The sequence below is a fragment of the Salvelinus fontinalis genome, chromosome 37 (assembly GCF_029448725.1).
Source record: "Salvelinus fontinalis isolate EN_2023a chromosome 37, ASM2944872v1, whole genome shotgun sequence".
Taxonomy (NCBI): Eukaryota; Metazoa; Chordata; class Actinopteri; order Salmoniformes; family Salmonidae; genus Salvelinus; species Salvelinus fontinalis.
The window spans coordinates 9,027,015-9,051,301 of record NC_074701.1 but is presented as its reverse complement, the minus strand read 5'-3'; the positions used below and the strand labels follow the sequence as shown (position 1 = coordinate 9,051,301).

Sequence of the window (24,287 nt, the reverse complement as noted above, 5' to 3'; positions counted from 1 at the left end):
GCACTGTCTGATTTACAGTAGCTATTACAGCGAAAACATGCCATGTGATTGTTTTAGAATGGCGCCCCACATCAAAATATTTTTCCACCTGCACAGGTTTCATAAATTCACAAACAGCGATTAAATATTCACTTACTTTTTGAAAATCTTCCTCTGATTTGTCATCCAAAGGGTTCCAGCTATAACATGTAGTGTCGTTTTGTTAGATAAAATCCTTCTTTATATCCCAAAAAGTCAGTTTAGTTGGCGCCATTGATTTGAGTAATCCACTCGTTCAACATGCAGAGAAAGGAATCCAAAAATCTACCCCTAAACTTTGTTTCAACAAATCAAAAACGTTTCTATGTACTCCTCAGATACCTTAAAATGTAATCAAACTATAATATTTCTTATGGAAAGAAGTATGTTCAATAGGAAACCTATTTTAGCAGGTGCAAATTGACAAGAGTACAAATTTCCAAGACTGAATTTCCAAGACTGTGTCCCTGTACTAAACTGATATTTCTTATTTGTTTTTGAAGTTACAAGCCTGAAACCTTGAACATAGACTACTGACACCCAGTGGAAGCCATAGGAATTGCATCCAGGGAGCTAATTCTCAGTATGACCTTATACTTGCCATTCTAAGAGGATGGTCTCTCAACAACAAAAATTCTGGTTGGTTTTTCTTTGGATTTTCTCCTACCATATCTATTGTGTTATATTCTCCTACATTATTTTAACATGTCTACAAACTTCAAAGTGTTTTCTTTCTAATGGTACCAATTATATGCATATCCTGGCTTCAGGGCCTGAGCAACAGGCAGTTTACTTTGGGCACATCATTCAGACGGAAATTGAGAAAAAAGGGGCCTAGCCCTAAGAATTAATGCATTTGAGCCGATCAATGATAATCAATATTGTGTTATTGTGTTGCACCTTTAACTAATAGCCTAAAAAATTAACAACTCTTACAAATAAAGTAAAAAGACTTAACTTTGTATTGGCTTTATTAAGACATCCTCTATATCAAATTTGAGCCAGACTGCCCAGCCAGCCCGAGCTGCCTGCATGCCCGTCATAACTCAACTCTCTCCCCAAAACATCTTCCTTCTAGTCTTTTTTTTTTTGTCTCAAGGGAAAGGTTTGGAAAAGAAAAGTTCAATAAAAACACACAAGCACGCGTACATTAACACACAGAATTAGGATCTTAGTGAATCATTCCTTATTGGTTTCAGGTGTGTTAGGCCAAGGCCAGAGTGACAACAGTACACCAGACTCCCAGGGCCAGGACTGAGCACCCCAGCAGTTAGGAATTGTCTAAATAGCTATCTCCCCTTACGTGGGCATGTTTTCATACAGGCTCCTTTTGTTTGTATAGTAGTCCATATAAGGCATCCAGGCCTTATAAAAGTTGCACAGTATACCCTTAATCTTGTAATAAGTCAAATCTAGTGATACATAACTTGATATTTCTTCCATCCATTGTGGGAGGATAACCAACCTTCCAATTAATGGCAATGCATTTCTTAGCCGCTATAAATGCTTAGTGACATAGTTTCGTCTGATAACAGTCTCCAGTATCAACATTTCCAAGCAAACAAAAACAGGGAGAAGGGAGAATCTGTAGACATGCAGAGATAAAAGAACATACTCTTTGCCAGAATTCAGCCAGCCTTCACAAGACCATGACATATACAAATACAGTACGTCCCCTTTAGTGTTTTACACCTCCAGCAGAATAATTACATTTCTGAGTGCATGTAATTCATTTTCAGTGGCATGTAGTACGTTCTATGGATGGTCTTAGACTGCAGTCATTTATGTCAGATTATATGAACACGACTGGACATCCTAACACATCTGCATCCATTCATCATCAGTAACAGCGTCTCCCAGGTCTTCCTCACATTTTTGCGTTACATGCTTTGTGTCAAAGCCTCTATCTACCCTTGATACAGTTTGGAAATCAACTTTAGAGGTTTGTCAGACTGCCTTGAAATAGGTTCAATCTTTGAAGCGTCTTACTTGTCCAGTGTTTGCTGCACAGAGAAAATAAAATGTTCACCTCTGCAACATCACAGACTGGTCATCCCCCTGTCAAAATCTGATCCTGCTCAGATGAGGCATGACAAAGAATTATCTTGGTGTACAGTTATACATTATGTTATACAAGAATAGAATCAATGGTTCATCAATTGAAATGGCCATGATTCCCAGATATCTACAAACAGACCTCCATCCTATGCTGCTACCGATAGCCATATACCCGGCCAGCTGTCTGGATCGCCACGACCCCAACCAACCTCTACTCACTGGACCCTTATTTATCACTCGATTAAGCTTGCCTCTCCTTAATGTAAATATGCCTTGTCCATTGCTGTTCTGGTTAGTGTTTATTGGCTTATTTCACTGTAGAGATTCTAGCCCTGCTCTCTATACCATATCCAACCCTGCAGTTCCACCACCCACATATGCGATGACATCACCTGGTTTCAATGATGTTTCTAGAGACAAGATCTCTCTCATCATCACTCAATACCTAGGTTTACCTCCACTGTATTCACATCCTACCATACCTTTGTCTGTACATTATTCCTTTAAACTATTTTATCGCCCCCAGAAACTTCCTTTTACTCTCTGCTCTGGTAGCTCTAGGCGACCAATTCTCATAGCTTTTAGCCGTACTATTATCCTACTTCTCCTCTGTTCCTCTGGTGATGTAGAGGTGAATCCAGGCCCTGCAGTACCTGGCTCCACTCCTATTCCCCAGGCGCTCTCTTTTGATGACTTCTGTAACCGTAATAGCCTTGGCTTCATGCATGTTAACATTAGGAGCCTCCTCCCTAAGTTTGTTTTGTTCACTGCTTTAGCACACTCTACCAACCCGGATGTATTAGCCGTGTCTGAATCCTGGCTTAGAAAGACCACCAAAAATTCAGACATTTTTATCCCCAATTACAATATTTTCAGACAAGATAGAACGGCCAAAGGGGGCGGTGTTGCAATCTACTGCAAAGACTGCCTGCAGAGTTCTGTTATACTATCCAGGTCTGTTCCCAAACAATTTGAACTTCTACTTTTAAAAATCCACCTCTCTAAAAACAAGTCTCTCACCGTTGTCGCCTGCTATAGACCACCCTCTGCCCCCAGCTGTGCTCTGGACACTATATGTGAACTGATTGCCCCCCATCTATCTTCAGAGCTCGTGCTGCTAGGCGACCTAAATTTGAACATGCTCAACACCCCAGCCACCCTACAATCTAAGCTTGATGCCCTCAATCTCACACAAATTATTAATGAACCTACCAGGTACCACCCCAATTCCGTAAACACGGGTACCCTCATAGATATCATCCTAACAAACTTGCCCTCCAAATACACCTCTGCTGTTTTTAACCAAGATCTCAGCGATCACTGCCTCATTGCCTGCATCCGTAATGGGTCAGCGGTCAAACGACCTCCACTCATCACTGTCAAACGCTCCCTGAAACACTTCAGCGAGCAGGCCTTCCTAATTGACCTGGCCGGGGTATCCTGGAAGGATATTGATCTCATCCCGTCAGTAGAGGATGCCTGGTCATTTTTTAAAAATGCCTTCCTCACCATCTTGAATAAGCATGCCCCATTCAAGAAATTTAGAACCAGGAACAGATATAGCCCTTGGTTCTCTCCTGACCTGACTGCCCTTAACCAACAGAAAAACATCCTATGGCGTTCTGCATTAGCATCGAACAGCCCCCGTGATATGCAACTTTTCAGGGAAGCCAGAAACCAATATACACAGGCAGTTAGAACAGCCAAGGCTAGCTTTTTCAAGCAGAAATTTGCTTCCTGCAACACAAATTCAAAAAAGTTCTGGGACACCGTAAAGTCCATGGAGAATAAGAACACCTCCTCCCAGCTTCCAACCGCCCTGAAGATAGGAAACACTGTCACCACCGACAAATCCACTATAATTGAGAATTTCAATAAGCATTTTTCTACGGCTGGCCATGCTTTCCACCTGGCTACCCCTACCCGGGACAACAGCACTGCCCTCCCCTCTGCTACTCGCCCAAGCCTTCCCCATTTCTCTTTCTCCCAAATACAGTCAGCTGATGTTCTTAATGAGCTGCAAAATCTGGACCCTTACAAATCAGCCGGGCTAGATAATCTGGACCCTTTCTTTCTAAAACTATCTGCTGAAATTGTTGCCACCCCTATTACTAGCCTCTTCAACCTCTCTTTCGTGTCGTCTGAGATCCCCAAAGATTGGAAAGCAGCTGCGGTTATCCCCCTCTTCAAAGGGGGGGACACCCTTGACCCTAACTGCTACAGACCTATATCTATCCTACCCTGCCTTTCTAAGGTCTTCGAAAGCCAAGTCAACAAACAGATTACCGACCATTTCGAATCACACCACACCTTCTCCGCTATGCAATCTGGTTTCAGAACTGGTCATGGGTGCACCTCAGCCACGCTCAAGGTCATAAACGATATCGTAACCGCCATCGATAGGAAACAATACTGTGCAGCCGTATTCATTGACCTGGCCAAGGCTTTTGAGTCTGTCAATCACCACATCCTCATTGGCAGACTCGACAGCCTTGGTTTCTCTAATGATTGCCTCGCCTGGTTCACCAACTACTTCTCTGATAGAGTTCAGTGTGTCAAATCGGAGGGTCTGTTGTCCGGGCCTCTGGCAGTCTCTATGGGGGTGCCACAGGGTTCAATTCTTGGACCGACTCTCTTCTCTGTTTACATCAATGATGTCGCTCTTGCTGCTGGTGATTCTCTGATCCACCTCTACGCAGACGACACTATTCTGTATACTTCTGGCCCTTCTTTTGACACTGTGTTAACAACCCTCCAGGCGAGCTTCAATGCCATACAACTCTCCTTCCGTGGCCTCCAACTGCTCTTAAATACAAGTAAAACCAAATGCATGCTCTTCAACCGATCGCTGCCTGCTCCTGCCCGCCTGTCCAACATCACTACTTTGGACGGCTCTGACTTAGAATATGTGGACAACTACAAATACCTAGGTGTCTGGTTAGACTGTAAACTCTCCTTCCAGACCCACATCAAACATCTCCAATCCAAAGTCAAATCTAGAATTGGCTTCCTATTCCGCAACAAAGCATCCTTTACTCATGCTGCCAAACATACCCTTGTAAAACTGACCATCCTACCAATCCTCGACTTCGGTGATGTCATTTACAAAATAGCCTCCAAAACCCTACTCAATAAATTGGATGCAGTCTATCACAGTGCCATCCGTTTTGTCACCAAAGCCCCATATACTACCCACCACTGCGACCTGTACACTCTCGTTGGCTGGCCCTCGCTTCATACTCGTCGCCAAACCCATTGGTTCCAGGTCATCTACAAGACCCTGCTAGGTAAAGTCCCCCCTTATCTCAGCTCGCTGGTCACCATAGCAGCACCTACCCGTAGCACGCGCTCCAGCAGGTATATCTCTCTAGTCACCCCCAAAACCAATTCTTCCTTTGGACGCCTCTCCTTCCAGTTCTCTGCTGCCAATGACTGGAACGAACTACAAAAATCTCTGAAACTGGAAACACCTATCTCCCTCACTAGCTTTAAGCACCAGCTGTCAGAGCAGCTCATAGATTACTGCACCTGTACATAACCCATCTACAATTTAGCCCAAACAACTACCTCTTTACCTACTGTATTTATTTATTAATTTATTTTGCTCCTTTGCACCCCATTATTTCTGTCTCTACTTTGCACTTTCTTCCAATGCAAACCAACCATTCCAGTGTTTTTTTGTTTTGTTTTTATTTTACTTGCTGTGTTGTACTCACTTCGCCTCCATGGCCTTTTTATATTTTTATTTATTTATACATATATCTGTTTGCCTTCACCTCCCTTATCTCACCTCACTTGCTCACATTGTATATAGACTTATTTTTTTATCTTTTTCACTGTATTATTGACTATATGTTTGTTTTTACTCCATGTGTAACTATGTGTTGTTGTATGTGTCGAACTGCTTTGCTTTATCTTGGCCAGGTCGCAATTGTAAATGAGAACGTGTTCTCAATTTGCCTACCTGGTTAAATAAAGGTTAAATAAATAAATAAATTTAAAAAAAGATCCCAGACTGTAGTCTACCCATCAACTCAAGATGGAACTTTGTATCCAGTCACTGATTGTTATAATTTACTGCAAAATTCACCTGAGCTCTGTAGACTGGTCTTCCCTGGCTGTCTGAACCTGCAGGAACACCTGTCACCATCTGATCCAGCTAAGACTTGATGAGCATAGTGTTTTGTGGAGCTGTTTATACCGTGTCAGTGTGAAAAGTAGTGAATTAGCTGGGGAAACTGACAGATCAATAACGTTAAATTCCTATACTGACAAATAAAAATAAGTTCCCGAATATAAGTATTCAATCGTTTGGCCGCTGGTTTCATCATTTGATCCAGGCCTAGTATGATTGAGAAAAAAATAATTGCTAAAGTTAGTGAGCTAGCTAGCTAGCTAACGTTAGCCAACTTTTGTCTGGTTCTAGCCAATGTACAATGTACATTATGTACATGATCATATTTACTTCTGTTGAAACGGGACAAAACAAAGGCTACAAAACATTTCCATACATACAACAGCTGTTAGATACTGCTACCTGACAGATAGCTAGTTAGAGGCTAGCTATCTGAACTGGCTGTGGTAGCTACTACCTAACTAGCTGCTAGTAGTTCATTCACAATGAGTCTCAGACAGTTTGCAATGGAACAAACCAGAGGGGGGCATCGTTTACTACCTAAATTATTGGGATAATCTCATTACCACCAGTATTTGGAATACATTGAGCTCATTGACAAAACAGACCATGGGACGCCTTTTCACAAGGAGATGTATTTGTCAAAGGTTTGCAGTAAGCTATGCGATTATATTGGAGACAGGTTTATAGCAGTGGATGTCATCTATTCGTTTACTGTTATAGTATTTCTAAGTACCAGCCAAATAGCAACCAGGGAAACTAATTGCTCTCACTTTATGATAGAAAATTCCGATTTTTCTGCCTGACTGTGGTGCTCTTTACCTGAATTGTAATTATCGCTTTATAATTCCTTGCAAAGATTTGAGAGACAATATTGAGTGAGTTTTGCAACTTAAGTCCCGCCCCTGTGTCTACATCACATGTTTTCCGGTGTCCCTTTTGGTATAAACACCGAAGAGATGGACATACTTCTACTTGCTGCTACTACTTGCTATTCTACTTGCAAGGGCCCGTTTTGTGCTTTTATTTCGAGTTTTGCAATGCACAATATGTCCATGTTTCAAAGAAACATGGAGAAAGATTTGGGACCGGTGAAGGAGACCGGAATGGGGCCACTGCCGGTGTGTGTGTCCCGCCAATTGTCCGAAAACTGGATTGGCTTTGTGTTTATGTGAGACATCTTCAGACAGACACCAATATGCCAGATGTGGTATGTACTCTTGTCATGCAGCCAAATCCTTTGGTACAGTGTGTGTGTTTGTGATCGTGTGTTTAAATCAGCTCTTTTCTGGATGGGAGACATTGTGAGTGGGAAATATTTGTTGCCTGTGTTATCATAATGATCAGCACTGCTAGTTCAAACATCTGAAAACAGACACTGTGGTGTTTGTGTGATAATTAAATCGATATGTTTATGAAATCATTTATTTTGAATAAGTATTTTATCTCAAAGGAGCCCATGGAGATTATTTCAAGATTTTTTTTTCACTTTTATTTAACCCGGTAGGCTAGTTGTGAACAAGTTCTCATTTACAACTGCGACCTGGCCAAGATAAAGCAAAGCAGTGCGACACAAACAACAACACAGCGTTACACATGGAATAAACACACGTACAATCAATAACACAATAGAAAAAAGTCTATATACAGTGTGTGCAAATAGCATGAGGAGGTAAGGCAATAAATAGGCAATAGGAACGAAGTAATTACAATATAGCAAATTAACACTGGAGTGCTAGATGTGCAGATGATGATGACGAATATGTAGCGATATCCAGCCGACGAGAGCATACAGGTCACAGTGGTGGGTGGTATATGGGGCTTTGGTGATAAAACTGATGGATGGCACTGTGATAGACTGCAGTTTGCTGAGTAGAGTGTTGGAGGCTATTTTGTAGATGACATCACCAAAGTCGAGGATTGGTAGGATAGTCAGTTTTACGAGGGTATGTTTGGCAGCGTGAGTGAAGGAGGCTTTGTTGCGAAATAGGAAGCCGATTCCAGATTTAATTTTGGATTGGAGATGTTTAATATGAGTCTGGAAGGAGTTTATAGTGTTGTATGGCATAGAAGCTCGTTTGGAGGTTTGTTAACACAGTGTCCAAAGAAGGGCCAGGTGTATGCAGAATGATGTCATCTGCGTAGAGGTGGATCAGAGAATCACCCGCAGCAGGAGCGACATCGTTGATATATACAGAGAAAAGAGTCGGCCCGAGAATTGAACCCTGTGGTACCCCCATAGAGACTGCCAGAGGTCCGGGCAACAGGCCCTCCGATTTGTCACACTGAACTTTATCTGAGAAGTAGTTGGTGAACCAGACAATGCAGCCATTTGAGAATCCAAGGCTGTTGAGTCTGCCGATAAGAATACTGTGATTGACAGAGTCGAAAGCCTTGGCCAGGTCGATGAAGACTGCTGCACAGTACTGTCTTTTAATCGATGGTGGTTATGATATCGTTTAGTACCTTGAGCGTGGCTGAGGTGCACCCGTGACCAGCTCGAAAACCGTATTGCACAGAGGAGAAGATACGGTGGGATTCAAAATGGTCAAGGATTTTGTTTAACTTGGCTTTCGAAGACTTTAGAAAGGCAGGGCAGGATGGATATAGGTCTGTAACAGTTTGGGTCTAGAGTGTCACCCACTTTGAAGAGGGGGGTGATCGTGGCAGCTTTCCAATCTTTAGGGATCTTGGACGATACGAAAGAGAGGTTGAACAGACTGGTAATAGGGGTTGCAACAATGGCTGATAATTTTAGAAAGAGAGGGTCCAGATTGTCTTGCAATGTATTGGAGTGTATTTTCCATCTGCTTGTAGGTGTTGTTTTGGACAGCCCAGAGACAGAGCTGAGCCCCGAGGGCCCATCTACAGGTGGTTTATCACCCCTTGGCTCATCATCTCCCTGGACTGGTTCACCACCTCCCCGGCCTCTCTCCCCAACGCCCAGCCCCTTCTCACCAACTCCCAATGCACTGTTCAGGTGCACCCTTGCTCTCTGCCCTGCAACTCCATCAACCTCCACCCCATCTCCCGACTGAGGTCCATTTGCCAGAAGAGGAAGACACATGAGGATCCTTTGCACAATGATATTATGCAGTGGATATAAGTTAAGGAGAAGTTTTCTTTTTAACAACCAAATCTCTATTTTTTTATGTCAATGGAATGTTATAGAAGGGTCTGGAAAAAACCTGAACAAACGCTCCAAAAACACCCAAATATTGTATGTCCTTTTAGAAACGGCAAAGCTCTGAGTATAGTAATGCAGGTCTTTACATGTTGTACACATGAAATTGAGGTCTTTACATGTTGTACACATGAAATTGTGTCATTCTGAATTTTATCCGCAACTTCATATTCCATTGTGTCTGGACCCTTCTACAGAATGCCATTTATATCAAAAATAGAGATTTGGTTATAAAAAAAAGCGACTTCTCTTTTAAAGAAATGGCAGGGGGAGCTAGAGGAACGGCAGCAGTTTCCAGCAAAGGCCATCTACAACCTCGTGGTGCCATGGATGGTGTCTACTCCTCCTGATCCATGTCTCCCGTTTGTCAGGGACATGACGATGTACTTTCACAGGAACCATCGATCAGTGCTGTGTTATTTTCTCATTCACATGTTAAAAGGTGGTGGGTAATTTACTGGTGTTTACTTTGTGTTTTTTCTCTTATTTCCCCCTTCATCACATGTTTGAGAGCACAGTCTTCTGAATGCATATTTTGTTTGACACGGCAATGTAACGGTGTTCCTCCTCCTCTTCATACGAAGAGGAGGAGTAGTGATTCGACCAACATGCAGCGGGTTGTGAATACATAATGAATTTATTAAGGTAAACGACGAAACACGAAAACAAACACTGGGAAGGATTACAAAATAACAAAAACCGAATGTATACTGACCTAAACCATGAGTACTTACATAAAACACGAAGCACGTAGGAACAGGTACAGACTATGACAAACCGAACGAACAAACGCTACAGTCCCGTGTGGTGCAGACACAGACATGGACGACAATCACCCACAAACAAACAGTGAGAACACCGTACCTTAATATGACTCTTAATTAGAGGAAAACGCAAAACACCTGCCTCTAATTAAGAGCCATACCAGGCAACCCAAAACCAACATAGAAACAGAAAACATAGACTGCCCACCCAAAACTCACGCCCTGACCATCACACACATACAAAACAACAGAAAACAGGTCAGGAACTTGACAGAACCCCCCCCTCAAGGTGCGAACGCTGGGCGTACCAGCACAAAGTCCAGGGGAGGGTCTGGGTGGGCATCTGACCACGGTGGTGGCTCAGGCTCCGGACGCTGTCCCCACACCACCATAGTCACTCCCCGCTTCTGTATTCCCCTCCCAATGACCACCCTCCAACTAAAACCACCTAAATGAAGGGGCAGCACCGGGATAAGGGCCAGCACCGGGATAAGGGGCAGCACCGGGATAAGGGGCAGCACCGGGATAAGGGGCAGCACCGGGATAAGGGGCAGCACCGGGATAAGGGGCGGCAGGTCCTGGCTGAGGGACTCTGGCAGGTCCTGGCTGAGGGACTCTGGCAGGTCCTGGCTGAGGGACTCTGGCAGGTCCGGGCTGAGGGACTCTGGCAGGTCCGGGCTGAGGGACTCTGGCAGGTCCGGGCTGAGGGACTCTGGCAGGTCCGGGCTGAGGGACTCTGGCAGGTCCGGGCTGAGGGACTCTGGCAGGTCCGGGCTGAGGGACTCTGGCAGGTCCGGGCTGAGAGACAGCTCATGACTGTAGGGCAGCTCATGACTGTAGGGCAGCTCATGACTGTAGGGCAGCTCATGACTGTAGGGCAGCTCATGACTGTAAGGCAGCTCATGACTGTAGGGCAGCTCATGACTGTAAGGCAGCTCATGACTGTAGGGCAGCTCATGACTGTAGGGCAGCTCATGACTGTAGGGCAGCTCATGACTGTAAGGCAGCTCATGACTGTAGGGCAGCTCATGACTGTAGGGCAGCTCATGACTGTAGGGCAGCTCATGACTGTAGGGCAGCTCATGACTGTAGGGCAGCTCCTGACTGGCTGGCGGCTCTGGCAGCTCCTGACTGGCTGGCGGCTCTGGCAGCTCCTGACTGGCTGGCGGCTCTGGCAGCTCCTGACTGGCTGGCGGCTCTGGCAGCTCCTGACTGGCTGGCGGCTCTGGCAGCTCCTGACTGACGGACGGCTCTAGCGGCTCCTGACTGACGGACGGCTCTAATGGCTCGGGACAGACAGGCGGCTCTAATGGCTCGTGGCAGACGGATGGCTCAGAAGGCGCTGTGCAGACGGATGGCTCAGAAGGCGCTGGGCAGACGGATGGCTCAGACGGCGCTGGGCAGACGGATGGCTCAGACGGCGCTGGGCAGACGGATGGCTCAGACGGCGCTGGGCAGACGGATGGCTCAGACGGCGCTGGGCAGACGGATGGCTCAGACGGCGCTGGGCAGACAGATGGCTCAGACGGCGCTGGGCAGATAGATGGCTCAGACTGCGCTGGGCAGACAGATGGCTCAGACGGCGCTGGGCAGACAGATGGCTCAGACGGCGCTGGGCAGACAGATGGCTCAGACGGAGCTGGGTAGACAGGCAGTGCAGAAGGCGTTGGGCAGACGGCCGACTCTGCCCTGCTGAGGCGCACCGTAGGCCTGGTGCGTGGTGCCGGAACTGGGGGTACAGGGATGACGGCACGCACCTCAGGGCGAGTGCGGGGAGAAGGAACAGTGCGTACAGGGCTCTGGAGACGCACAGATGGCTTAGTGCGTGGTGCCGGAACTGGAGGCACTGGGCTGGAGACACGCACCATCGGGAGAGTGCGTGAAGGAGGAACAGGGCTCTGGAGACGCACAGGTGGCTTAGTGCGTGGTGCCGGAACTGGTGGTACTGGGCTGGGGCCACGCACCTCAGGGCGAGTGCGGGGAGAAGGAACAGTGCATACAGGGCTCTGGAGACGCACATAAGGCTTGGTGCGTGGTGCCAGCACTGGTGGTACTAGGCTGGAGACACGCACCCCAGGGAGAGTGCATGGAGGAGAACCCGGGCTCTGAAGACGCACAGGAGGCTTGGTGCGTGGTGTAGGCACTGTCTTAACCAGACGCCTAGCACGCACCTCAGGACGAGTATGGAGAGCGGTACCCGGTGACATCAACTCACCAATACGTTCATTCGGACGGATGCCGTGCCTCATGCACCAAACCAGTACATCCCTCATCTCTTTCTCCTTCAATTTCTCCATTAGCCCCTTTACAGTCTCTGCGTTACTCACCTCCAACTCCGCCCTCACCGGCTCCTTATGTAAAGCAGGAGGAGTTGGCTCAAGTCCCCTGACTGACCCAACTATATTCCCCGAGAGCCCCCCCCAAGAAATTTTTGGGTTTGACTCACGGGCTTCCAGCCTTGTTTCCGTGCTGCATCCTCATATCGCCGCCTCTCCGCTTTCGCTGCCTCCAGCTCCGCCTTGGGGCGGCGACACTCCTCTGGTTCTGCCCAGGGTCCCTCTCCGTCTAGGATCTCTTCCCATGTCCAATCCTCCTTGACCCACTGCTGCTGTCGTTGCTGTCCGTTAACCCGCTGCTTGATCTGGGTTTGGTGGGTGATTCTGTAACGGTGTTCCTCCTCCTCTTCATACGAAGAGGAGGAGTAGTGATTCGACCAACATTTAGCGGGTTGTGAATACATAATGAATTTATTAAGGTAAACGACGAAACACGAAAACAAACACTGGGAAGGATTACAAAATAACAAAAACCGAATGTATACTGACCTAAACCATGAGTACTTACATAAAACACGAAGCACGTAGGAACAGGTACAGACTATGACAAACCGAACGAACAAACGCTACAGTCCCGTGTGGTGCAGACACAGACATGGACGACAATCACCCACAAACAAACAGTGAGAACACCGTACCTTAATATGACTCTTAATTAGAGGAAAACGCAAAACACCTGCCTCTAATTAAGAGCCATACCAGGCAACCCAAAACCAACATAGAAACAGAAAACATAGACTGCCCACCCAAAACTCACGCCCTGACCATCACACACATACAAAACAACAGAAAACAGGTCAGGAACGTGACAGGCAAAGTGCTCTTCTTATTGGCACCCTGTGTTTTACGTCATTTTAAATTGCAGTCACTCAGTGAACGACATGTCTGGTGATGAGGTAAATGTCTTGAGGGTCTTGCCTTATTGTCTAGAGCTGGACAGCCGTTCTCACCCATGCGCCACACATGTACCAGAGCAGGAAAGTCCTCTTTGAAAGGCCACTATACACATAACACAAGGTGAGGTAAATGTCTTGAGGGTCTAGACTCCCCAAAAATATCTGAAAAAATAAAACAACATAGGGATGAAGCGATTACCATAATGACAATCTTTAGTGTGGATAACATTTTCAACTCTACGGATAGTTTTGTAACAAAAACTCTGGTCTTGGCACGTGCACTCTAGCCAACAGCTGGCATATAGCCAACAGCTAGTCTATATGATGAAATTATTATGGATAAGAGCAAGAATATGTTGTATTTGTCAAATACATAGATCATTATCATGACACCAGAATCAGACCTTCGATATTTATTGTAAAGGAGATCACCGTGCACTTTCACCGCCCTGTGAAGTCGATCATAAAGTATTTTAATCTGTAGCCTAATAAACTGCACGTTTTCCCGAGTCGTAGTGGGAGGACCACACAACATATCATCGTGTGACTCCAAGTTACCTTCGATATGATGGTCATTCTATCCATATTTCCGCATAAATGCGTTCCACCATCATTTCTCGCACAATTAAATTTACCGAGACAAAAAGATGGGTGGGGCTAGGTCTACATAAGGGTGCTATTTTTTTTTTAATTCACAAAAGCTCTGACGAAGGCCGTGAGGTCGATACATAAGCTTATTAAAGATCAGTGATGCTATCAAGAGCAGCGTGCGGTTTCCTTTTCATTCACCGACACAAAAAGATCCCACCATGTCCCACCATGTCTGTAGGCATTTATAAACTTCCGCCTTCCATCACAGCTGTCTTGATTTTTTTTTTATACACGGTATGATTAGTCTCATAAAAACAATAGATGGAAACGTGGTTATTGTCCCAATACTTTTGGAGCTCACTACAACAGACAGCTCAGCAAACTAAATGCTGAAAGTGGTTTCCTAGTTAAACATGCATCCAAACAAAAATAATGAATAGCAGTTTGGCTTACTATACCGACACAACTGCGAATGTGAACGAATGAATGCAAACAGAACAAAACAGCGGTACCAAGTAGGCATAGTAAACAAAATATCACATCGATAAAGGCAAGACACGATCTATATTTAGGCTAGTTACATTAACAATAAACAAACGCAATAAACAAATGGCGAATAGAGATCCAAATACCCCAAACATAGCCTACATCCGCGAGCTGCAGCCATGCACAGTTGTCTTGCCAAACAAATAGGCCTATAAGACCGCTTCAAACATGGAAAACCATGCCGCTCATGAGTACAGCAACACGTTACGATATGGCAGCTTACGATGAACACGTTTCCAATACGTACAGTTCCATTTACAACCACGAAATACCAATAGGCTACAAAGAAATAACAAAATAGAATGTATCTATTTCTATGATGAAACATACCGATATGTAGCTAGACCCAAGGGCGTAATTTGGGTTCTGACATTGGAATTATATTGAATTCTGCTTATATCATCTATACCACAAATGCCGACACAATTGAGTGCTTTTGAAAAGGAAGTGACTGGTTGCGGCGAAATCTCGACTGCGCTCTATCAGCACCATGGACAGCGCCCTACACACTAACGCAAGGCTGTTGAATAGCTTGCTTGCTATGGAAGTCATTTTGCCATTCATACTCTCGATTTTTGCTGAAATGACGCCACTGGCTATACCACCAAGATGTTGATCAAAACCAACAAGCTAGATTGTTTTTCTGAGTAATCGATCATTCCATTCTCCTCGAAATATTATTGTAACATCCCCTTCAAATGCCAGTTGGATTAGATGAGCTTTCCTCGGTTGTAGCGTGTTTCTCTGTGCTGACTGAACACATTTGTCAAAGTGGAAAATGAGTTTTCGCATGTAGCTGTGGACGCCCCACTCATGTGCCCTATGATTTAGTTTTGAATATCGTGTGACATGCATGTGGCATTGTGAGGTATGGTGCTAAACACCTTGGCAAGTTAATTGTCTTTTCGGAGACACAGATTTTGCGCCAACCTGTCACTCAAACATTTGAACTTTTGGCTATTTTTATACAGGGACATCAAAGCAAAACTGAGGGGGCACAAGTTTGGGGAACAAGTTTCAACTGGGGGGGGGTAATCCACAACAGTGTTTTTGGGAAGCAGCTCTTGTGGATTTGACAGCGCAGTTCCACTTCGTCAAACATCAGCTATGCGGATTTCGGGTAAAGTGGATCTGATTAAATCGGGCCCAAGTGATTAAGACTGTTCTCGCTGTCACCTTGTAAATTATGTCTTATTAGCTTGATGGTTGAAGAGACGAGTCAGACTATTGTGAATGAGATTAACAAAAAAAAAATGTATTTTTTTTTACAATGTAATTAGTTGATGTTTTTCAGCACTATAATGAATTGCCTTATAACACCTTGACCAGTATTGTTGGTTTGGGTACTAGCCCCATCTGGCCTCATAGATGATTCGTTACCCACCTTTAAACAAGGTAAAAAGAACAGCAAGCATCTCGGAATGAGATTGAGGCTACTGGACTCACTGGCCTCTGCTTTGGAGGAAAATTGGTGGCTAATGCCACCTGTTGGAATAGAAGCGATTTACGGCAATGACGTCTCAAACATATGACAGACAACTTGCTAAAATGGTTCTTCAAACAGATGAATGATGTGTTTCCATATTATCACCCACTGTGTTATTTGCAGTCATTTTCATCTGTATATTTTTTATTCAGCAATACATTAAATGGGCCAAAATGAAATGGGACAAATAGTCCAGGTTGTATGTCTTGTGTCACGTATGGGTGAAGCCAGGGAATATAGTGGGTCAAGTAATACAATGTCCATGTGTTTCACACAAAATGTCTTTATGGAAGTTTAAAGAGAACACAGGGCAAGTAGAGTTTGGATTTGATGTTATTCTTTTTTTGTACATCAAAAACAGCTAAATGAATCTACACATCTCTCTCCGTACAAGCTCGGGTAATACTGTATGTCTAGTCAAACAATGTGAGTAATAGACATTGAAAACATGTTTATAACAATCAGAGGTCTATAGAAAGAGCTGCAAGCGACCTTCAGTCTCTCTCTTCAGTCCCACCCTGAGTTTCATAAGGCACGGATCAGACATACCGAGAGCTTGGGACTTTAAGGTTCTATCTGCAAAAATATGATTCTGAGATAAGTGTCTTTAAAGTTCTGAACCCTCATTGGTTTGAATGGTGTCAGTAATTTTGATTGTGTACTGTTTTGAACTTAACAACATTTTAACGGGGGTATTTAGAGTACTATATAGAACACTGAGTAGAACAAGAATGTCAATCACTAAAATTGGACAAAAATGCAGATAGAACCTTATAATCCCAATTACACACAATATTCCTATCACCCACTGTGCAGATAATAAAAATGAATATGTTGTGTATTCAATTTCGTATTCTGTGGACATCTAGTGGACACTGTGTGCAATCCTGAATGAGCACCCGCGTGCCCAAATACGCCCTAATGCGTAATGATCGATAATCACAAGTGGATGGTCCTACATTAAGATGTTAGTGACTTCAAATTGTCATTAAATGCTTAATTACTCTAAATTACTCTGTTCTACTCTTTTAATTACATACAGTATGTCCGATGTCGTTTTCTTTAAATATACGTTTTCTAATGGCTTTTCTTATGCCCAATGGGTTTTAATTGTGCGATGTCATGTGACGTGAAAGGTGGTGCCGTTCCCGGAAGAACTCGTGGCAGATAGGGCAGGTGAGTTTCTCCTCTCGCCTCCTCCTCACCTGGGACTCCGCCGCGAACTCCTTCTTGTGGTGCGAGCGCATGTGTAACACTAGGTCAGACGTCATGCGGAAGGAGAGGTTACACTTGGCGCACCAGTTTTGCACTGACACCCCAATGGAGGTAAACGTTGGTGGAAGAATTGTTAAAGACGACGTGGTTTGTAGTTGGTCTCCAATGCTCCTGGACCAGTGCTCTGGCGCGTACGGGAAAGCGTTTCCATTAACCGGTGTGGGTAGGGTCTGTGCGCGAGGTAAATCACCATTCAACATATTAGTAGCCAACAGATTGTTGTATCCCAGAACCGTCTTTGAGGTAAAAACGTCTCTCACTTCCTCTAGGCGGTTCAATGGAGCAGGTAATGTGTTGGATGGGTGCGCTGTAGAGCCGTTAGAAGTCCTTTTACAGGGTTTACAGAAAGCGCTTTTCTGCTCCTCCGCTCCACTGCGCAGAACGAATGAAAAGGCACTGCTGTTGCCGTTTGCGTTTAAATCAGCGCTCATCTCCCGCACTGTCTCCGAATCAGCCTCCGTTGGCTTTTCTTTCTCGTGCGTAAAACTCATTTTCGCTGCTCCAACCTCTGTAAACGCACTATTTTTACATTCCACGTGGTCCTTTTTGAGCTGGTACTTCTCCGCCTTCAGTTTCAAGGCAGAGCCAGTTGACTCTGGCGCAGTGAGGTGGTCTTCTCTGGTTACCTGTGTGATGTTGTTGTTGTTCGATATGTTGGTTTTCTCAAGTAGAACAGGTTTCCTCCATCGGGGATAACCCGTCTCCTCGTGTTTCCATTTCCGCGGGGAAATCTCAGCGTCTTCACTGGCGCCGTATCTTTTATGTTCCAGATCCCTGGCGATGTTGTGGAAGTCTGTGACGCGTCGTTGCCGCTTTATCTCCATGTGTTTGTGTTCGTAGGCCTCTCTGCTCAGCGCGTCATACTTCACCTGCGCGCACAGGAAGCGGCAGTGGGCCAAATAGGGATGCTCATTCTTGAAGACCTGGTTACATGTTGCGCATTTAAGCTCTGTGAAGAGATATACAATTTGTTCGTTAATATGTACATTACAAAACACATTGGGGAAAAATTAAGTCAGACATAAACTAATCAAATAACAATAGTCCACATATATTCTCTCTGAAAAGTTTCAGTCGTTTCCTCTTCCTTCTGTCTTTTCCAATATGCATTACGCATTTACGCAGGCTACAACAAAACTCCTGGCAAAATGCCAAAACAACCAAACAACATCGGTAACATTAGTAAGCCTATATGTTGAAATGAGGACGATGATGAAGATTCGGATGGTGACGAAGAGCTGTATTTCTATAGCGCTTTCCCAAGCGTTTATTTCTCTCTCACCTTCATTTTGTCCTCTGGTTGAGATGTCAGTGAAGCCCAGTAGATGTGACAACTCCTGGTCATACCACACCAACAGTTCCTCTTCCTGACCTATGTCCCTGGTGGTCCGGAAATACAGCTGGCCTCCCTTCAGGAACGCTTCGGTGTTCTGTTCCTCCCTGCCACACGCCGCCTGCACCAGCCGCAGCCAGGACAACACTAGAGCAGAGCTCCGCATAGCCTCGGGGTCCACCTGTTGAGAGAAATCATTCATTCATATTCGTTCGTAGAGACAACATTGTCAAAATGTCAATGAGGTTCACCTCTCCCCAGTCATAGTGAAAACACTGAATTGATTAGAATTTGTAACGGTGTACATGTGACCAAATGGCATGGTCAATCATTTCCCACGGGTAGCCTATATGGATGGCTACACCAAAACACATATCTCATTGTAGAACTTGTCATTTTGTTGTTGATGTTTTTTAATAAGATTTAGATTTAGTCTATAATTAGCCCATGTTTTTATGAATGTGTGCACTCCCTTCTATATATAGAACAACGTCTAATGTGCTCCTGTGGTATCCTAGCTTGCAAGTTAAATTGTGTTATTAATCAATATTTCAAAAATGAACTTACCCTGAACACGTATGATTTGCTTCTCTTGTCGCGGGATTTGAGCGCTATGAAGGCGATGGTGTCATAGAATGTGTTCTGAAGGATGCACGGGCCGAAGTGTGTCCCAGCAGGGATGTTGCGAGTGACGTGCACGCTGGTATAGAGGTCTGTCGCGTGGTGCTGGAGGAATTTACCCTCACTGTTCCAGAGGGAACGAGATAAAAAACTATGGTCCATGGTTAGCCTGTAAGTGAAGACAAAATACGTTAATAACAATGCATTGTTAATAAAATGAATGTTATTTTATTGACGTCTGATCCAAAGTGTAGGACATTTTAAAGGTGAGGAATAGAGAGTTTGAATATGATGCTTTTGTGAAATAATCGTGAAAATGTATTGCATTCTTATATTAAAACGTGGGCCTGATAAATTTGGCTTAAACATGCAAAATCCCAAATAAGTAGCCCTATATAACTACCATTTATGCGATTCGAAAATAGTAGACTAGATCTATGAATAGGGGTTTTGATTCGTTTTTCTATTTCTGAATAAAGAGGCCTATTCATTTGATCGAAATATTCGTTGTTTTACATCAGAAATCAATTTTTTAATAGCAAATAGTGCAGACTCCAGACACAATTAGACCTATAGGAAAATATGTTTTTTGGTTAATCATACAGTATCTTTATTATGCCACAATATGAATCACGTTCATATGTAATGAATCAATTACATATACATACTTTTCAATGTTTAAAACCACAGAATTGAGAGTTCATATCCCCGTGGCGCTGCGGTCATTTATAAGTTGTTGTTTTTTAAACATGATTTGACTTTTGTATTTTATATTTTTCAACCATACTTTTGAGTGGCAAATTCTGATTTATTATATCATTCAGCTAGATTTCCTCCGACAATGTGTAGCAGGCATGTAATGGATTTGACTTCTAGCATCCTTTGTCTCATTTTTTTCAACCGGTTTGTCCAATTGTCTCCCCATCTGCGCTGCAACTGCCTCGTTGGTCTACATGCGTCTCTGCTTCGAGTCAGTTTGGTCATATTAATATATTCATTATAGCCACACTGAGATTTGTTGTAAACAATGTCCATTCACAGGTTTTGGTCTGTTCACTTGGGCTGGACGTTGTGTCTATTTTAGTGTAGGCTATAGGCTTTTGATTAATACGGAATATTTCCTCTGGATATATCAAATACAATGCATATTAAATCAAACATTTATATAAAGATGTAGGTATTTTTCCAATAAATGGAATAGCCTAACAATGTCTGATGAGAAGGTCTTCATTCACAAACAAACACCAGTTGTGGCGTAAAGGTTTGCTAGCGATAACACTTTCCCTTTTCCAAAAAAACTACTAATCCAAGAGAACCCAAAACTGTCTGTTGCATGCGCATAGCCCACTCACCGACTGGTCGTGGAGGTAGCGTGTGGTTCAGTATGTCCGCGAGGAGGCTGGTTATCAGCAGGTACACTGGCCGCTATAACGATTCTCCTTCCTTCGGTTGCTGTTACCGTCTGAGAACGAGAGTGATCACGACAGCGTCTGCCTCGTTACTGACTCTCTGCTCCGCTCACACACACACTTAATGGCCGTGTTCGAGAGGATCACAACCGTAATGTATCATGGGTAAATTGTGACTGACTGACTGATCTACAAATATTAATGAGTGGTTATTTATGATGCAAGGTCTTTGTTGATCGGCAGTCGCCTGCAATGTCGGAACAAGCCCATTATCTTCATCAGTGACAGGAGTAGTGAGGCGTGCTGACACACACACACACACACACAAGCTCTGCCTTACTTCAGTCCCTCCGGGAGAACTCTGATTGGTTCTTTTCTGGTTTTACAGTCCGGATAATTAGCAACAGAGGAACTCTGAACTGGTAAAGAGTGTGTGTGTGTGTGTGTGTGTGTGTGTGTGTGTGTGTGTGTGTGTGTGTGTGTGTGTGTGTGTGTGAGAGAGAGAGAGAGAGAGAGAGAGAGAGAGAGAGAGAGAGAGAGAGAGAGAGAGAGAGAGAGAGAGAGAGAGAGAGAGAGAGAGAGAGAGAGAGAGAGAGAGAGAGAGAGAGAGAGAGAGAGAGAGAGAGAGAGGAGAGAGAGAGAGAGAGAGAGAGAGAGAGAGAGAGAGAGAGAGAGAGAGAGAGAGAGAGAGAGAGAGACAGAGACAGAGACAGAGACAGAGACATTTTTGCTCAAGGTTGCACAATTCCTCGTTAGTATTGTTTAGTAGCATCGAATTGTTAGTTGCAAAGAGATAACGTTATGCTTCATTTTTACCCAGACGAATTGTTATTAAGTTTTGTTATCCATCTTCTCTGGGGAAACCCATGCAAGTCATGCCGGTGTTGACAAAACGAACATGGAACTAAAAGAAAAAGCTATAATTCACTCAAACGATTACTATACACTTCTAATGTTTTTGGTTAGGAGCATGGAAATGAGAAGGCTGTGTAGCTATATTAACTCACCAAACATGTAGCATACATCGAAATGTATGTTCAATTGCATAAGAATGCTATTCAAATCCACAGAACACTGACACGATATTTCGAAGTGGTCCTATTTCAAATTCCTTTATGCAGAAGTATTTCTTATGTGTCAGTGATATTTAGTGAAAAAGTATAAGCATTTCATTTTCAATCTTCAAATATCAAATAAATGTTGACATTATCCCTAAATAGTAGGCCACCAACCCGAAGCTGAAACATTTCCAATAGTCCCATGGTAGTTATACTGTATTTTACAAATGTCTCAGCCTGGAAGAGATTACTCATATATTTACCCCAACTAAACCCGTGATGCAGAATAATCCACTAAATTCTCATTAAATAAAAAATAAATCGTTTCCAGTTTAATTTGATGAATAATGCATTTGCCCAGTGGCTAGGCCGGACCCCCTGGATCAGATGGCATTTAGTAAGCTAATGCTCAATTTTACATTTAGCCCCTGAAAATGAACCAGTAGCCTATAGTTATTATCACCTTAGTGAGAGGCCAATTTGTCATTATCTTTTGTTCAACACAGCTAATGCTTTTCCTGAAACTCAAATACATGTACTACCAATCATTATTTAGTCCATGTCATACATTCGTTGAAATATGACGCGTGGGGACATTTATAAATTGTTTTTAAATATGTATTTCTTTACTTTTTTGCATCCACTGCTCTATAATCCAGTCAATTCAGCATCCCTTGTTTTAATCAGACATTTTGGCTGAATCATATTGAGTAGACTTGTGAAGAACAGCGTTTCACCGGAAAGATGTTCTCTCTAACTAAACAATAAGATGTCAGAACACCTCTCCTCCGATACCCGATTCACCCCGACTACACTAATTGGTGGTTGGCATAAATGAAATCTGTGCCCGGGGGGGTGTGTGCCTCGCCACCGCCGCTAACTGGTATGCCCTCATCTGATACGCTCGACATCCAGACGTGGGGTGGAGTAAGAATTACAAAACATCTATTTTTTTATACATGTAATTGCGTTTTTAAATTAACTTTATGTAATTGCAACTTTTAACAAGCAATTGATGTTAAAGTCCACATCTCTCATCGTCCGTCATGTTTTTGTAGGGCGGGGGAGAAAGAGGCACTTTCTTGTGCATAGTGAAATGTGAATAGTTTCCTATATCTTTGTTGCCTATTTAACTTCCCAACCTGTTATAGGGCTATCGGGATATTCATTATGATGATTTTTATCCCGGAAATGGGAAGTATTCTGGCTGATCGGTGCCTGTCTAAGAAATCTTGAGCTGAGTCCTGTCCTCCACAACACCACCAGGAAGGAGCTGCTTGAGGCGAGAAAGCCGGAGTGAAAAGGGACTTGGACTGTTTATCGCATCACCGTGGACAACCGATCAATGACCACCATATCGATACTTGCGCATCGTTAAATTGGCCTGGAGTGAATCATTATCATCAAGACTATAATGTGAGAGACATTTCGGACTCGGTGATGTTTTGGAGTGTTAGTCTAGACAACTGTCCGGGAAAGATGGCGAGAGCTTCCATTAGCGTGTCTATAGCCGTGGTGTTTTTGGGATTAGCGATTTTTACTGTCAAACTTTCCTCGGTAAAAGGAGAGATGGAAGAAGAACAGCGGGAGGAGAGGTCCTGTCAAGGTGCCTTCGATCTATACTTTGTCCTCGACAAGTAAGTGTCCGTTTTTATTTATGACTTGTTACTTTCTCCTCACTGCACATCGACATGCAACCCGCCCAGTTATTTGTCAAACCGACCTTTCTCTCTCAATTCTTTCTCTCATATCTTCAAAACCGCCCTGACAACCAAGCTACGCCACCAGTAACTTTTCTGTTAATATATTTTCATTCAAATTATTTTGATGGAAAATATTTCTTCAACAATAAACCAAAAAACAGTAGTGTATGCTAAATTTTACGTCTTTACTTTTGTATTGTTTCAGATTCAATTTATTGAATAGGAGTGTCTGTCATTAACTTAATGTGGCCATTCGTTTGTGTCGCCTATTTTGATGTAAACACCTCGTTCATTATGATAAATGCATAGTCCTCCCCTCCAGCCCACTGAAAGCTTGTGGGGCAAACAGTTATTCTCCCCCAGGGGATAGGCAGGGCCGGCAGGATGAAGGGATTCAGTTACAGGCTGGTGACGCCAGTAGACACTGCTGCAGCTGCCAGGCAGACCATAGGAAGCCATCCCCCTAGACACTGATCTGAGGTCAGTGTGGTGCTTTCCCCCAATGGTTAAGGATAGGATTGGGGAGGGTAGAACCTTCTCATAGGCACAGAACAGCAGAGTGAATGATTAACTGACAGACAGTGAAAACCTTGAAGAGTTCTGGTATTTTTAAAGAATATATCACCCCTAAGGTGTACAGCAGCTGTATTCCGACTGCACAAAGACCTACTGTTTGAGGCTATGTTGAAGTCTTCAGTACAGTATCCTCTCTCTCATCCTGCTATTGTTTCTTGGCTGCTGTTGGGCTTTTGGATGCAAGCACTGTGCTGTAACAAGGTAGAATTAGGTGGTGTCTTACACAGCTTACTGATGTCTAATAAACTAGTAATAATGGTTTACAAATGCGTAGCTTATCAATAGAATATGCTTTATA

At 43.8% G+C, this 24,287-nt stretch overlaps 2 protein-coding genes across 2 annotated transcripts in view; one reads left to right on the top strand and one right to left on the bottom strand.

Moving 5' to 3' along the window:
• Window positions 1-16,281: 16,281 nt before the first annotated feature.
• On the bottom strand, window positions 16,282-20,980 carry prdm8 (PR domain containing 8). The gene is made up of 4 exons (XM_055901851.1): window positions 20,596-20,980; window positions 19,190-19,412; window positions 18,572-18,803; window positions 16,282-18,238 (listed from the first exon to the last, which is right to left on the bottom strand). The coding sequence occupies exons 2-4, from the start codon at window positions 19,403-19,405 to the stop codon at window positions 17,121-17,123; spliced, it is 1,566 nt and encodes a 521-aa protein (XP_055757826.1). The 5' UTR covers window positions 19,406-19,412; window positions 20,596-20,980; the 3' UTR covers window positions 16,282-17,120.
• Window positions 20,981-22,601: 1,621 nt separating this feature from the next.
• The window catches only part of LOC129836077 (anthrax toxin receptor 1-like), a 58,971-nt gene continuing 57,285 nt past the window's right edge, over window positions 22,602-24,287 (top strand). The window contains exon 1 of the mRNA XM_055901850.1: window positions 22,602-23,347. Within this exon, the coding sequence (XP_055757825.1) occupies window positions 23,151-23,347 (197 nt within the window). The 5' untranslated portion in view covers window positions 22,602-23,150. The remainder of the gene's footprint in view (window positions 23,348-24,287) is intronic.